This window comes from Schistocerca gregaria, chromosome 2 (assembly GCF_023897955.1).
Source record: "Schistocerca gregaria isolate iqSchGreg1 chromosome 2, iqSchGreg1.2, whole genome shotgun sequence".
Lineage (NCBI taxonomy): Eukaryota > Metazoa > Arthropoda > Insecta > Orthoptera > Acrididae > Schistocerca > Schistocerca gregaria.
Window position 1 is genome coordinate 610,820,850 of NC_064921.1, and position 14,388 is coordinate 610,835,237.

Here is a 14,388-nt window from a genome sequence, read left to right on the forward strand (position 1 = left end):
ATCAATTACAAATGACATCTCAATAATGTATTTGTTAAATGTATAATGACACAGGCCAAAATAATAATTATGAAATCCCTCCCATGTTTAGCAGTAAAAAAATTGTGTTTATAGTTCATGTAAATATCAAATTTAAAAAAAAAATTATATTCAAGGGTAAGAAAGGCGATCTTAAACAATTGTAAACAGTTCAATTAGTTTTTTAAAATTGTGTAAGGGTCCAAAGGTGTTAAAATGCTGTTATGTAATATCATATTTATGCCCAGTGTGTTAAGCGATATGGAATGGATTTAATTCCTACTCTACAAGAAAATGTGGTTTATTTATGATTCCACATAAAATTTGACACATAGTTTCATATTTCCTCATGAAAATCTCAGCAAATAAAACATAGCACTCTTTTCTGCCACACACATTGCAAAGAGCTTTATAGGTGTTAACTTAATCTATATCAGAAACAGTCTGACACAGTTAGCATCTGCCAACAATAATATATTATAAGCTGTTTTTCTCTCAACGCCTCTAGAACTTTTGATAAGTCAACACTATTTTAGTGTGATTTCGATTTTTAAATTATCATCAAATTTAGTTTATTGAATGTTTCTTGAGGACATGTGAAGATTTTCAGTAATATCAGCTGATAACAAAATTTGCAAATATTAGAACTGGAAACTTCCTGTACTGTCACAACATCAATTACATATTAATATAAGAAATATAAGAATATAAATGGTGGCTGCAGTTGAAAAAGCCTGTTAAAACTGTTAATAAATAACATAGTTTTGTTTTAACAGGATTTCCTGTTGAATTTTTGTGAACTAATCTTCAAAGTGCATTGTCGCATAAAGTGAACACATTGATGTACGGACAAAAAATATATTTACAGTACAGTTTATAATCAAGGGTTAGAAACATTCATAAACATCCACATTAATGGATTATATACTTCATAAATGAAAGCAATACAAAATCTATGCAGAAGGTGAAAGATGAAAACATAGAAAATGTCTCAAAAACTAAATTTCTAGGTATGCATATTGATGCTCAACTAAAATGGACTGAACTTATTAATGCCCTTGGAAAGTGAACAGCATCAGCATGCTATGCCCTTAGAATAATAAAATCGGTGTGTAGTAACTCATCCAGCAGAGCAACTTACTTCTTTGCATATATGCACTCAATAATTTGTTACGGATTAATCTTCTGGGGAACAAATATTTAAAATATGCAAACAACCTTCAAACTTCAAAAAAGAGTCATCAAAATTATGGCATATAGTAACAAGAGAATGCACGTTGCAACAAGTTGTTTAAATCTATGGGAATCTTGACTGTTCCCTGTGCACACATTTTTCAAACACTGATTCACATAAAGAAAAACACCAATCAGTACGCAACGAACAGTTCCTACACGAACAACCAGATCAAGTCACCACCTAAATCTGAACAGAAAAAACAAAATGAAAACACAGAATAGTGTACTATGCAATGGACATAAACTATTCAACAAACTTCCACAGAATATAGAAGATAGAAGCAAACTACATGCCTTCATACATAGCCTGAAAAGTTAATTGTTACAAAAGTGTTTTTATTCTGTCGAAGATTACCCGGAAAGTAGGTAAAATTTTGTCGGCAATGTGACTGATTAAGTACTGTAACTAGGGGCTTTCTTTGATATGTTCAATAACAGAGTGGTACATCATGTATAATCATGAAACACAGTATGACAATTTATAGTACAATCATGAAACACAGTAAGACAATTAATTATAGGTTATATTTAGGAAATGCAATTATACTTTTATGTGCCCTTGTGTCTGTATCATATATATGTATTTGTTGACAACATCCATACAATCTATATTGTCTATGGATGAATATAAATAAATAAATAAATAAATTTAAGTGGTATCACGTTTCTCTAGTTGGGAAGAAAGATTCATCAGACCCTGTTTTATTACACAATGAAACGTGTTTCAGATTTTATTATACACACATTTCAGTTAAATGCATCACAATCAAAATACCAGCAGATTTCTTCTATTCTGCTATTGTAGACATTTTTTGTAATGGGAGAGGAAGATTTTGATTCCAATGTGTTTCACTTTTGTAAGCATAATTTTCACTAACACACAATTCCATCTTGTATTTATCAAAATAGTTGTTTACAAAGTGCAGTAATGGTGAATGATAAAGATAATTTAAATTACTCAGGCATTTTTCAAAGTTAAACTGCTCAAGTGTGCTTTATTTCATTCTGTGTTGTGTGGTGGCTTGCATAGGTTGTGCAGCTGTTATTTATTATAAGTACTGATTAGGAGGTATATGATTTGTACACATGTCCAGTTTTAACACAGCAAGATGGGACTATCCAACTGGTTCTTATATCATTTCTGATATCAATACTTTTTTCCTCCCTTTCTGTTCTTTTTTCATTTATAGTGCATATACCACAGTTACAGGAAATAAATTATTTGTTATTCAAAGATGATTTCACTAAATTTTCTTATTCACCTGTTTAATTTACTGATTACTGATGACAATAGCATATTTAGTTTATATGGAAACATTTTATTTTACTATATCTGCAACCATCTCAATGCCAAAATTCAGAACAGCTAAAAATTGATAATTTTGAGTTGAACTGGCTTATTTGAAAGTCCTCAGTCCCAAATTTCAACAAATATTTACTTTCACTAAAAACTTTATATTTATAAAGTTATTCACACTTAAAATTTTCATGTTCCACAATACTCCATTCTTAAAATATCATTTCCAATGGTCAGGGCCATAGTTTTTCAACCCCTGTTTTTCTGTATCCAAAGACGTATACTGTAAATTTTTTTTATTTTTATTTTTTTTTTTTTATTTTTTTTTTTTAATGGCCTGCTCACAAAGTGGTGACAAGAAAACACACATATCGAGGTATTAACGTTTACTAGTTTTCAGAGCCAGTGGCTCCTTTAAAGGAAAAAGTGTTGTCTTGCCTCCCCTTCTACCCTTCTGCCAGATGAAGGAGCCACTGGCTCCAAAAACTTGAAAACTTTAATACCTTTATATGTGTGATCTCCTGCTGCTGCTGCTGCTTGGTGAGCAGCTTTTTTTATCTATCCAATTACATTATATTTTCAAAACTGCATACTCTTACTTGAATTATTTTCAAAACTGCATACTCTTACTTGAATAACCTCTTGGCTTGTTAATTATTCCAATTACAAAATTTCACTTCCCCAAAAGTTTTGTTGAACTTTGGGACACCCCATGCATATTAAGACTGCTTACCTATACAATAGTACCAATAATTTTGCCATTTTCTAATTATAAAAATCTTAGTTCTAACTTATTTCTCTGCCTATAGTTTCTTCACTCCTGTTAATTTTCTTGTCTTTTATGTTGACATCTAAAAAGTAATAGCTTAATATTTTACCAATTTGTAACTTCAATAATACACACATCTATAGGTAGGCATTTTGGATAAAGGTAGAGCCTGCAGTTGGTATTCAGTTAACACAGTCACTATGTCATCCAGTCTGTACTCAGTTGTTAAAGTGCATTATTATGTGCCAGAATGGTAAACTTCACAGCAAATCTCGCAATGTGTGCAGTTAATTTGCTGATTAATGCCACTTGTGGAATTACCGAACATTCTCTGAATTTCTCTAGCTTACTGACCTGTGTAAATATTTTGATGTCATATAGTTTACAAAGGTGATCATCAAACTAAACTGTGTGTTAAAAATATAATGAGAAATCAAAAGCAAATTCTATGGTGTTGTGTATATCATTTAATAAAAGTGCACCACCATCAATAAGCACAGGAAGAATATTGTAACAGAAATTTGACGAGGCAGAGACATGTGAACCAGGTTGATAAGTTATACAGTCTCTATGTAAATTATATGAGTGGTCATAAGGATTGGCAATTTGTATAGCAGGACTTAATTTTCATACCAGTATCATTGTATTCAAGAAAATACACCTTGCACCAAAATATGATGCAATTTGGCAGGAATAGATATCTAAACTACTAGAATGAAGAAGGTCTTTCCTAGCTGGGTAGCACTATGTCAAAACCTATTACAGTGGTTTGCAGCGAGATGCTTCACTTGTGCTCTGACTAGTGTTCTTATTAATGCTTATCTCGAATCACAGAGGTGAAATACATTTTTGGTACTTGCCATATCCAACTACATCATATAGAAAACTAGTAAAAAAAATAAAATCTGTCACAAGTCAAAATAGATACACTTTTTTGAAATGCAAACTGATAACAAAGAGATGCAAGTTTTTAATAGAACTTCTTAAAAACATGATATAGTGAATAGAGGTTTTTTTAAACCAAATCAAGTAAAATTTGGAGTAATAAAATATTTCATTTTGCTGATAGGAGAAACATATAAAGGAAATATCTACTGGACAAATGCATGATACTAACAACTGTATCTCAAAATTTAAAAATCTAGAGATTCCATTTCACCAGCTTATTTGAGGTGAATCAAGTAAAATTTTATGTTACAATTTCATCTTATAGGAGAGCAGCAACACATTTTCTTTTCAACAGTAAGCTTTCTTCTTGCCATAAAAATGAATGATACCTCCTCTGTGATCTGAGCGTCTCTGAAATGGTAGACAGCTCTACAAAAATTAAATACCCAGTATAAACAAATCTGATCAGAAAATAACTCAAAATAAATAAGAATAAATTAAACATACTTACATGGACCTCCAACAAAGTAATATTTTGTTTCAAAGTAGTTTTCATGTGCTGAATATCTAATATGCTTGGTATGGCCTCTTCTTCTCACTCGTCTGGTCCACCTTACATTTGCTTCACCTCTACATTTTGCAGAAATATCTACATGAAAGATCACAGATACAGAAAGATTAGCATTCATGAAAAGTGTAAGTTATAACATCTAACATTTATTCTACAATATCTGATTATCCTTAATATCTAGGGAGAAGTGTGGTGTGTGTGTGTGGTGTGTGTGTGTGTGTGTGGGGGGGGGGGGGGGGGGTGGAAGATGACTAATTCAAAAGCTAGCAAAGTTCTCAGTATTTATGGAAAATCACAAAAGTGTTACCTGTTTAATATTGTAAGGCTTGTTTATGTTCTTTCTGATGATTTTGAGAATCTACATTTCAGTGAGTTGCTACCTTTACTCCTTAAATTAGTACAAGTTATGCAGTCACAATGAGGCTTGCTTAGGACAGACTAGCCTGTTGAGATAAATCAGAGCCAATCTTTGGACCAGAGACAACAACAACAGCAATATTATAGCCTGAACACCTGGTGAAGAAAAAATAAAAAAAAAAAACATGGAACCAAGATAAATGAAAGTGTGTTTCATATTAAATGCAAAAGCTAAGGTGAATAAAGACTTAATTACATAGAGTATGTCACCAAGGTATTCATTCAACTTAAAACAGGAACTCGAGAATGCCAAGACAAATATATTTGAAAGAACTAGTCACAGACTGCAACTTGTATTGTTATGGACAGTTGTTCAAGAAAGTCATATAATATAAAATGCCTCTTCCCTTCAAATAATATAGCAGTAATATTGATGTACATCAAAATGTACATCAAGTAAGTTCAAAGAAGAGCAGCACATTTTCTATTATCGAAAAATAGGGGAGAGAGTGTCACGGGCATGTTACAGGATTTGGGGCGGACATTATTTAAAAAAAGGTGGGGTCTTCTCAGAAAATTTCAATCACCAACTTTCTCCTCCAAATGTGAAAATATCTTGTTGATACTGAACTACATAGGGAGAAACAATCATCATAATAAAATAAGGGAAATCAGAGCTACTTAGAAAGATACAGATATTCATTTTTTCGACATGGTGTTCAAGAGAGGAATAATAGAGAATTATTGTAAAGGTGGTTCAATGAACTATTTGCCAGGCACTTACGAGGGATGTGCAGAGTACCCAAGTAGATTTAGATGTAAATGTAGGTATGAACAATTTATTTATTTATTTATTTATTTTTGATCCAACATCAAATGATTAGGAAAAAGGTTTTTTTTTTTTTTTTTTTCCCTCCCAGTCTTCTGGATGAGTCAGTGAGTCAGAGCCGTATTTTATCTACACAACTTTTGCTAAATTTAGTTGAGAGAGCAATGTTACATATATGGACCATACATAAAAACAATTTGTTATTGCAATACTTAGATTAAGGAATCTACAGTTTGTGACACAGTATTCAGATCTGAGATTCAAGGATTTACAGTTTGTGACACAGTCTAAGATCTGAGATTACATATATTTTTAGATAGATGGTCTTCCATCATACAAGTGTACTAAATCTAGAAACTCATATACTGAATATACAGGATTGTTTAGGAGCCATAATTTTAATTTCTTTTTTAGTTTTGTAATGGGCAATTTGGAGATATTAGGATGGAAGCAATTCAGTAGTTTTATGCCTGCGTAGCGAGGGCTTTTCTCATAAAGTGTTGTTCTATGAGAGATGATGTGGGGTCTCTCTCTACCTCTAGTGTTGTGATCATGTATTTCTTTATTAAGTGTATTGTTACTGTTTACTTCCATAATGATTATCTTCAGTACATACAGGTTATGAACAAGTGGGAAGGTGTCACACTATGTGGGGAATACATTCTTCATATAATCATGGAAGGAAGGAAAAATAATATACAATGTCTCAAAGAGTGTCATTAAAGTCATTACAGACGAAGCACTAAGTCGACTGGAGTACAATGAACAATGCAGTGATCTCTGCCTGTTCACAGAATCACCCAAATAACCAATCATTTACTTCCTTACTTGTGTGGTTCACACCTCGGTGCAAGCCTTATTACTTGATGCTAGAAGTGCAGCTTGCATCTCATGTTTCTTAATTTTAACTTTCTCATTAATGTCACTGATGAGTATATATGTAGTACAGTGTCATGTTTTATTTTGGAGAACCACAGAAAACTCAATTTAAAATTATCATTCATGGATTTACACCCCACTCATACTAAATATGATTTCAGTGTTAAACATTGGACTATCTTTTGTATTCTTTGTCAAAGGTACCACACTGCTCATGGATTCCACTGAAATGAATTAGAAATGGAGCTATGTTTCATTGAAACTGTTCGCAGACAGTAAAATTGGCAGACCTATGCAAATTATAAAGCAGTTGAAGCAAACAGCAGTAGTATCAAAGGAAGGACTGCAGCTGCATTTTCTACAAGTCATTAAGCAACAAGACAAATGCAAATTAAAAAGTGGTCAAATCCAAAGACACCAGAGTAAAGTTGGGAGAACATTTGAAACCAACAACTATCAACATACTGATCAGGCAATCGCAAATTACAAACTGGGTTTGGTTGATTAGAGCAGAGGCAGAAGCAGTGCAACAAGAACCTCTACAAGTAAAGTCAGCAATGGTCGGCAACTTATGAGTGGGAATCACATGGAAGATTAGAATATTTAACTTTCAGTTAGCTAAGGAAAAGTGAGAAAATGTTATCATTGAGAAAACTGTTGATGGTATTAGGATCATTCAAAACAAATAGCGATACAGGAAAAATAGCCATAAAGTGCATCAATTTTAGCCATACATGCCATGGAAAAATATTGAAAGAATTGTATCACTTAAATGCATGAAATTTTTTACTTCCTGTTGCTGTATGGCAACATCATGCATTCAGACATATCTCACTCTTCAACAGACAACACTTTTATAAGAGCGCATCAAACAAAATCTTTGAAAAAATACATTTTATGAATTAAACATTTTGTGAGATGTTAAGTTTTGATTTAAAATTTACATTACTGATGTGCTGTGACTTTTAAAGACAGGTATTAGTTTGAAATTAATCAGAAAACATTAAAATTACTCTATATGATACTTAGTTTGTTCTTGTTAAGGCACAGTTCCATATTACATTTTTTGTGTTTAACAATGGTATTACCTTTGAAATTTTTGCACCTCTGCCTTTTATCTAAATGAACAGGCCAGTGTCCAACCTGATCAAATTTGACATTTTTACTTGTTTGGTGTGAACCTGTCTCCTGCCTCTTTGCTGGTAGTTTATCCATATAACTTGATCTACCCATCTTTGATGTAGTACTGAAACCAATTTTGAGCAAAGTTTCAGCCAATTAAATTCAAAAAATTGCTAATTGGAACTCCTTTGCTGTAGACTCTGGAATATGGATGCTGTCAACTCTGTGATATAGAATCCAGCTGTTAATTATATGTGTATCAACAAGATAATAAAATAATCTGAAGTACCAATTTTTACTCTGCATTATGATTCTGTATCTGCCAGTGAGGCTGTCCAGAATGACCACTCCTCCCATATGCTTGTTATAGAGTTGTACAATCTTTGGACAACGTACAAAAATATGTAACTTCCTACTTCATCATATCTCTTCACATTGCATGCAGGGTCATTTCCTACAGCTGGGACATTAACATGACTGTCTTGTCATCCTGTCAGAGTACATTTGACACCTCTGTTCATTCAGAACTTCCAATGTACTCAAGTATTGTATCTCTTTCTTGTACATTCAGGGACTTGTTATCTGGGAGTTTCTCATCGTGAACTCTCCCTTCTAACAGTCCCTAAAGATAAAATGCCTCTTCCCTTCAAATAATGTAGCAGCAGTATTGATGTGCAATGATTATCAAAGTAAACTATGTGATTTACATTCTCAGGTACATTCTGGCATAATCCAACAACCATCTGCTGGCTCAGATATTAGGCTCTGCATTATTCTTGTCCCATTCATGTTCATGTCCTGTGCATATTTCCATTTTGTCAGTGTACTCAGACACATCACATAACAAAAACAGTTTATAGCCATATTTATGTGGTTTACCTGGCATATACATTTTAGATGATGCCTGGTTTTAGTAGTAACACTGTCTTGTACAACAGATTGGCCAACAACAGTGTTCCAGTACATCCTCACATTCTTCAGTGTTACTACAGAAGAAACAATACAGACATCTAAAAACTGCCAAATATCTTCTGCAGCAATATTGCAGTGCTTAAACAAATCTGCGTAGATCTTCATGAAATCAACCCCAAAATATCGTGATAAAAAATATGAAAAGAAGTCATATGGTGTTTCCTTTGCTAATATCTCATCTGATAAAGCTTCTCTTCCAAGAAAAGATAGCTCTACATAATTCGTCTCTGATTTTTTTTTCACAATACATTTCATATTTTCTTCATCTATACTGTAATTAATGTCTTACAACATTCCAGGAAAATATCCACTTGAACTCACAGTTGAAGTTCCTGCTGTAACTACTGAAGTGTTTGCATTCATTGATTGCCAGCACACTCAGATTCATATGAAACCGCACCTAGACAGGAAGCACTCTCTTCATAAACAATAACATTAACATTTTCATTCTGGTTTCTTATTTATTTCTTGCTTCTGTCACAAATTTCATCTTCATCGGCACTTTCATATCCACTTTCAGTCAGAATTGGTATCGAGAATAAAATTTCCTCTGTCAATTCTTTTAACTGCCCACATCATCCATAAAATAAACTTCTATTCATGTTGTCTTGTTTGATTGCAGAAACATCATAAAATCACTGAAACTGCACAAAATTCGTGAGCAGTGAGCACCAGATAACTATACAAGTGCACGGCAATGCTATGAATGAACACATGATGTTGCCAAATGGCAACAAATAATTTTATTTATGCCAAAACTTACTTATAGGAAAAATATTAACATCTACCTCGTTTTATATTCCTATTAGATGTCTGCAATGCTATAATATTTCTTTAACTGATAGAAGTCATATCAACATGTTTGTGCATTATGAAATTTAATGCTCAATAGTGAGTAAAATTCATTTGCATGCTCTTCGTTGTATTTCTATGCAACTAATGACTGGGATGCTATCTTTGGAGGAAATTATCAACTAATTGCTCAGAACAGACTCCAGTGTGTACTAGACATATGGTGTTTTCATCTGGGAACAAAAAGTATGCCTGCAAAACATAACAAAAGTTAGTGTTGCAAAACTTACAACACTACGCAGTGTAGGGATAGTTTATTAAATGAGTACAATTTTTTTGTCTGTTTTTGCACATAATCGACACCAACTCTCACATACTTATACCTCCTCCTTACAAGTCTATTTGTTTCCTCAGTGAAGCATTATTTGCCTTGATCTCAAAGTCAGTTTTGAATTTTTTTCTTTACCGTTTCACTGCAGCTGAACTTGATGCTATGGAAAGCTTCTTTCATCTGAGCAAACATGAAAAATATCTGAAGGGGCAAGGTCAGTGCTGTAATAAAGGTGAGACAGGAGCTTCCAATGCAATTTGCCAATTTTTTTCATTGTCAGTTGTGCCATATGAAGTCAGGTATTGCCTTGAGTATCCAGTTATCTCCATTGGTTACAATACTGTCCAAAAACGCACCACTTTTGCACACAGTTTAAATTGGAGGCCTATAAGTTTCCACCCTAGTTAATATTTCCTCATCATGTGTTACTCTTATCATTGATGTAGTGTCTCTAGATATGCTGAACTAAATATGTTGTGTCTTTCTAAAATTGAGAGTTAGACCATTATCAGAAAACACACATGCACCACTGACTACCAACTCTTTAGGAAAATACTGAATTGTTGGTTTGATTCAGTAGTTGTTTGCCAATCAGTGTGATCAGATCACAATGGCCAGGACAACTGTAGATTCCACTAGTTGTGAAGTGGGCAGCGTGAATAGAGTTTTGCACAAAAAGGATCTTCAGCTGCTGAAATCCACCATGAGTTATGCCTAATGTATGTACGTTAAATAATGAGTGACAAAGTTCAAAATTGGTGTAAAGAATTTCAAAATAGCTGCACAAATGCTCATAATGAATAGCGAAGCGGTAGGCCCAGTATTCGGGCCAATGACATTGTTGATCAAGTGAACCAAAAACTTCAAAGTGATTGGCAATTGATGATTAGTGGTCTGGCTAATGAATTCCAAAATGTTGCTCAAACCTCAATTTACAAGGACTGTCACCAGGCAGCTTAGATATCACAAATTGTGTGTGTGAGATGTTGTTCACTAATCAACTCAAAGTGCAAAGAATGCGAAGTGCATGACAGTTTTTGGAGCACTATAGACAATATGGAGATGTGTTGTTTTCCCACATTTTTATGGGTGATATCACACACCAACACAGAACAGAAACAACAGTTAGTGCAGTGCTGCCATACAAGTCCATTCAAACCAAAAAGATAGAGCAATCTCCATTCTCAAATCAAAAGATGAATTCTATCATTTTTGGGGATGAAAAGGGTGTTCTTTTGCTTGATTTTAGGGACAATGTGTCAGCAATTACAGTTGACATATACACTAACCAGATGAAATGTGCAATCAAAAACTGACACTGTGGGAAACTGGCATCTGGCATAATTCTCCTTCACAATGATGGATGCCCTCACATCTCCGCCAAAACCAACAAGAAGATTCAAGATTTTCATTGGGAATTTTTCGATAACCCATATAGTTCCAAATTTACAACTATTTCTTCTTCTTGTGTTTGAAAAAGTGCCTAGATGGACAATGATTTCAAAATAATGATGAACTCAAGACTGGAGTTAACTGGTTCAATTGCAGTCAGCAGAGTTCTATGCAGAGGGTTAAAGAAACTGATGAAATGTTACAGAAAGTGTATTTACCGAGGATGCTATTGTCACTGAGGTGGATTACTATTATAGGATACATGACATTTTCAAAAATTTGGAAAATGGTATGAGTAGGAAAATGAGTCAATAGCTGACTTCTCTCCTATCACCTTTCTTCATATTCAGGGTGTTTTGAAACTATTCATTCAAATTAATACAAGAGGTAGAGAATATCAAATCAAATACATTTCAATAAGAAACACATGGTCTCTGAATTTGACTTGTACTGTTAGGGAACATTTTATTAGTGGTGCTGGAGTAAGCCATTGTGTCAGTGTTACTGACTGTGAATGTGTACTGACATTCAAATAACCACAATTCACATGCTATGGCACATGTGAATCTCAAGTTATCCAGTGTCAGTCTTATCGACAGTGAATCAGAATTAATAAGTGGGCCACCATTCTTAGTGATAGGTTGACTGGACCTTACATTCTTTCATTTTGCCTTAATGTATGGAGACATCACATTTTTGTGGAACATGTGTTGCCAGAACTGCTGGAAGATGTACCTCTGAATCTGAATGTTAAATAAAGGATGTACATCCAGCATCATGGGGCTCAATCCCATTTCAGCAACACTGTGAGAAATCACCTAAGAGCCACCTCTGCGAGTCGATGGATCAGTTGATGTGGCCCTGTGAACTGGCCACTCAGATCACCTGACCTCAAATGTCTGGATTTCTACCTCTAGGTGCAATGAAATAGCTGGTGTATGAGACTGTTGTAGAAACAGTGGAAGATCTGCCATTGCTGCCCATACCATTGTGGACATGCCAGCAATCTTCAAATGTACATGACAATGTCCTGTGGTGTACTGATGCACACCGGCAAATGGTCATGCATTTGAGCAGTTCCTATGAATTCCATTACTATAATTAGAATAATAAACTGCCTTCTGTGTAAATTGTCCTTAGCACCAGAAACTGCCATCAGGAACCATATGTGCAATAACTAAATATATTTGTTTTGATGTTTTTCCTGTATTAATTTGAATGAATAGACTTGGAAAATCCTGTAGAGAAGTTTAACTGTGGCATATTTAAATCTTCTGGAAAGAAACACCCTGAGTTAGTGATGCATTACGTATTTCAGAAAAGACTCCAGTTATTATATGGGAACAAGTCTTTTGTACTCTATTGAATTCACCACAAATCCAGATGAGCTTTTATTTTTGAAAGAATATATCATTTCATTAATTTCTGAAGGAGAAGTGGATGACAGGTCCATAAGACTGAATTTTATGTGTGTTGCATTTTCAAGATGCTGCTTCGACTTTTCTTTTGAACTAGTACACTTCAGAAATGATTATTAAACAAACCTGCTATCTGTGACTGAATCCAGACAGTTAAGACAACCATTCTAGAAAAGTGGAGCATCCAGGTTTAATTCCTAGTCCAGCACAAATTTTAAATTTTTGCTATTGCAATACCACAATGCCCTGTGTGGCTGGGAGTCATGATTTCCCACAAATCCCTTTTCCTTTCTTCCCCCTTCCTCTAATTCATAAAATAGTGGTTGGTCTTACAGAAATGAAAATCTGTAAAAAGTGAGTCAATAAAATCATGGAGAGTGACAAGCAAATAAACTGGCATGAACATCATAAGAATAGTCCAAGATCTTTACTCGTTTCCTGTCAGTGAGACTGAGATTGGCATCTAGACATCAGATGAAGTGATGTGCTGTAACCTTTGCAACTTACACTGATGAGCCAAAACATTATGATCAGCCGGCCGTGGTGGTCTCGCGGTTCTAGGCGCGCAGTCCGGAACCGTGCGACTGCTACCGTCGCAGGTTCGAATTCTGCCTCGGGCATGGATGTGTGTGTTGTCCTTAGGTTAGTTAGGTTTAAGTAGTTCTAAGTTCTAGGGGACTGATGACCACAGCAGTTGAGTCCCATAATGCTCAGAGCCATTTGAACCATTTGAGCCATTATGATCAGCTGCTTAACAGCATGTTGGTCCATCTTTGGAATGTAATAAATCAGTGATTCTGTGCGACAGCAATTCTGCCTGACATGGTTTTGATAAGTCTTGCTGACACCTCCTAGCATTCCTGTGGCATTTCAGAGAAATCAGTTTCAGTGAATTTTGTGCACAACACATTCAGGTGAGTTCGCTATCATGCACCTCAATCCACTGTGGCATAATTGTGACATTATGATGTGGACATTTATCCTGCCAGAAGATGTCATCATTGTCAGCAAAGACATCAAGCATGAGTGGATGTAGGTGGTCCATAACTATGTCCCCAAAGTCCACAGCTGTCATATTGCCTTTGATTACTACCATGGACCCCACAGAAGTCCAAGTAACTGTTCCCCATAGCATAATAATGCCCCTCAGGCCTGCACCTGTTGTTTAGTGGGTGTTTGGAATAGCGCCATTTGACTGGATTATGACATATCCTGAAACAATAATCAGTATGGTGTAACAAGAAACATGATTCGTCTGAACAGGTTTCTATTCATCTGTAGTCCAATCTCTATGATGCCATGCCCACTCTGATCACAACTGATGATGGAATTGGGTTAACATGAGGACATTTTGGGGTCATTTGCTGCAAAGTTCCTGTTCAACAACATATGCTGAATGATGTAATCCAAAACACTTGTGCCTTTGTCATCAGATCTTCCACAGATCACCACCTATCCTACTTTCCAGAGCTGCCAAGCACCTGACTTCACATTCTGTGATAAGGTACGGGTGTCCA

General features: G+C 34.8%; 1 protein-coding gene across 1 annotated transcript in view; it reads right to left on the reverse strand.

Moving 5' to 3' along the window:
• The window catches only part of LOC126334588 (arrestin domain-containing protein 3-like), a 164,404-nt gene that overhangs the window by 129,582 nt on the left and 20,434 nt on the right, over nt 1-14,388 (reverse strand). The window contains exon 2 of the mRNA XM_049996979.1: nt 4,720-4,857. Within this exon, the coding sequence (XP_049852936.1) occupies nt 4,720-4,857 (138 nt within the window). The remainder of the gene's footprint in view (nt 1-4,719; nt 4,858-14,388) is intronic.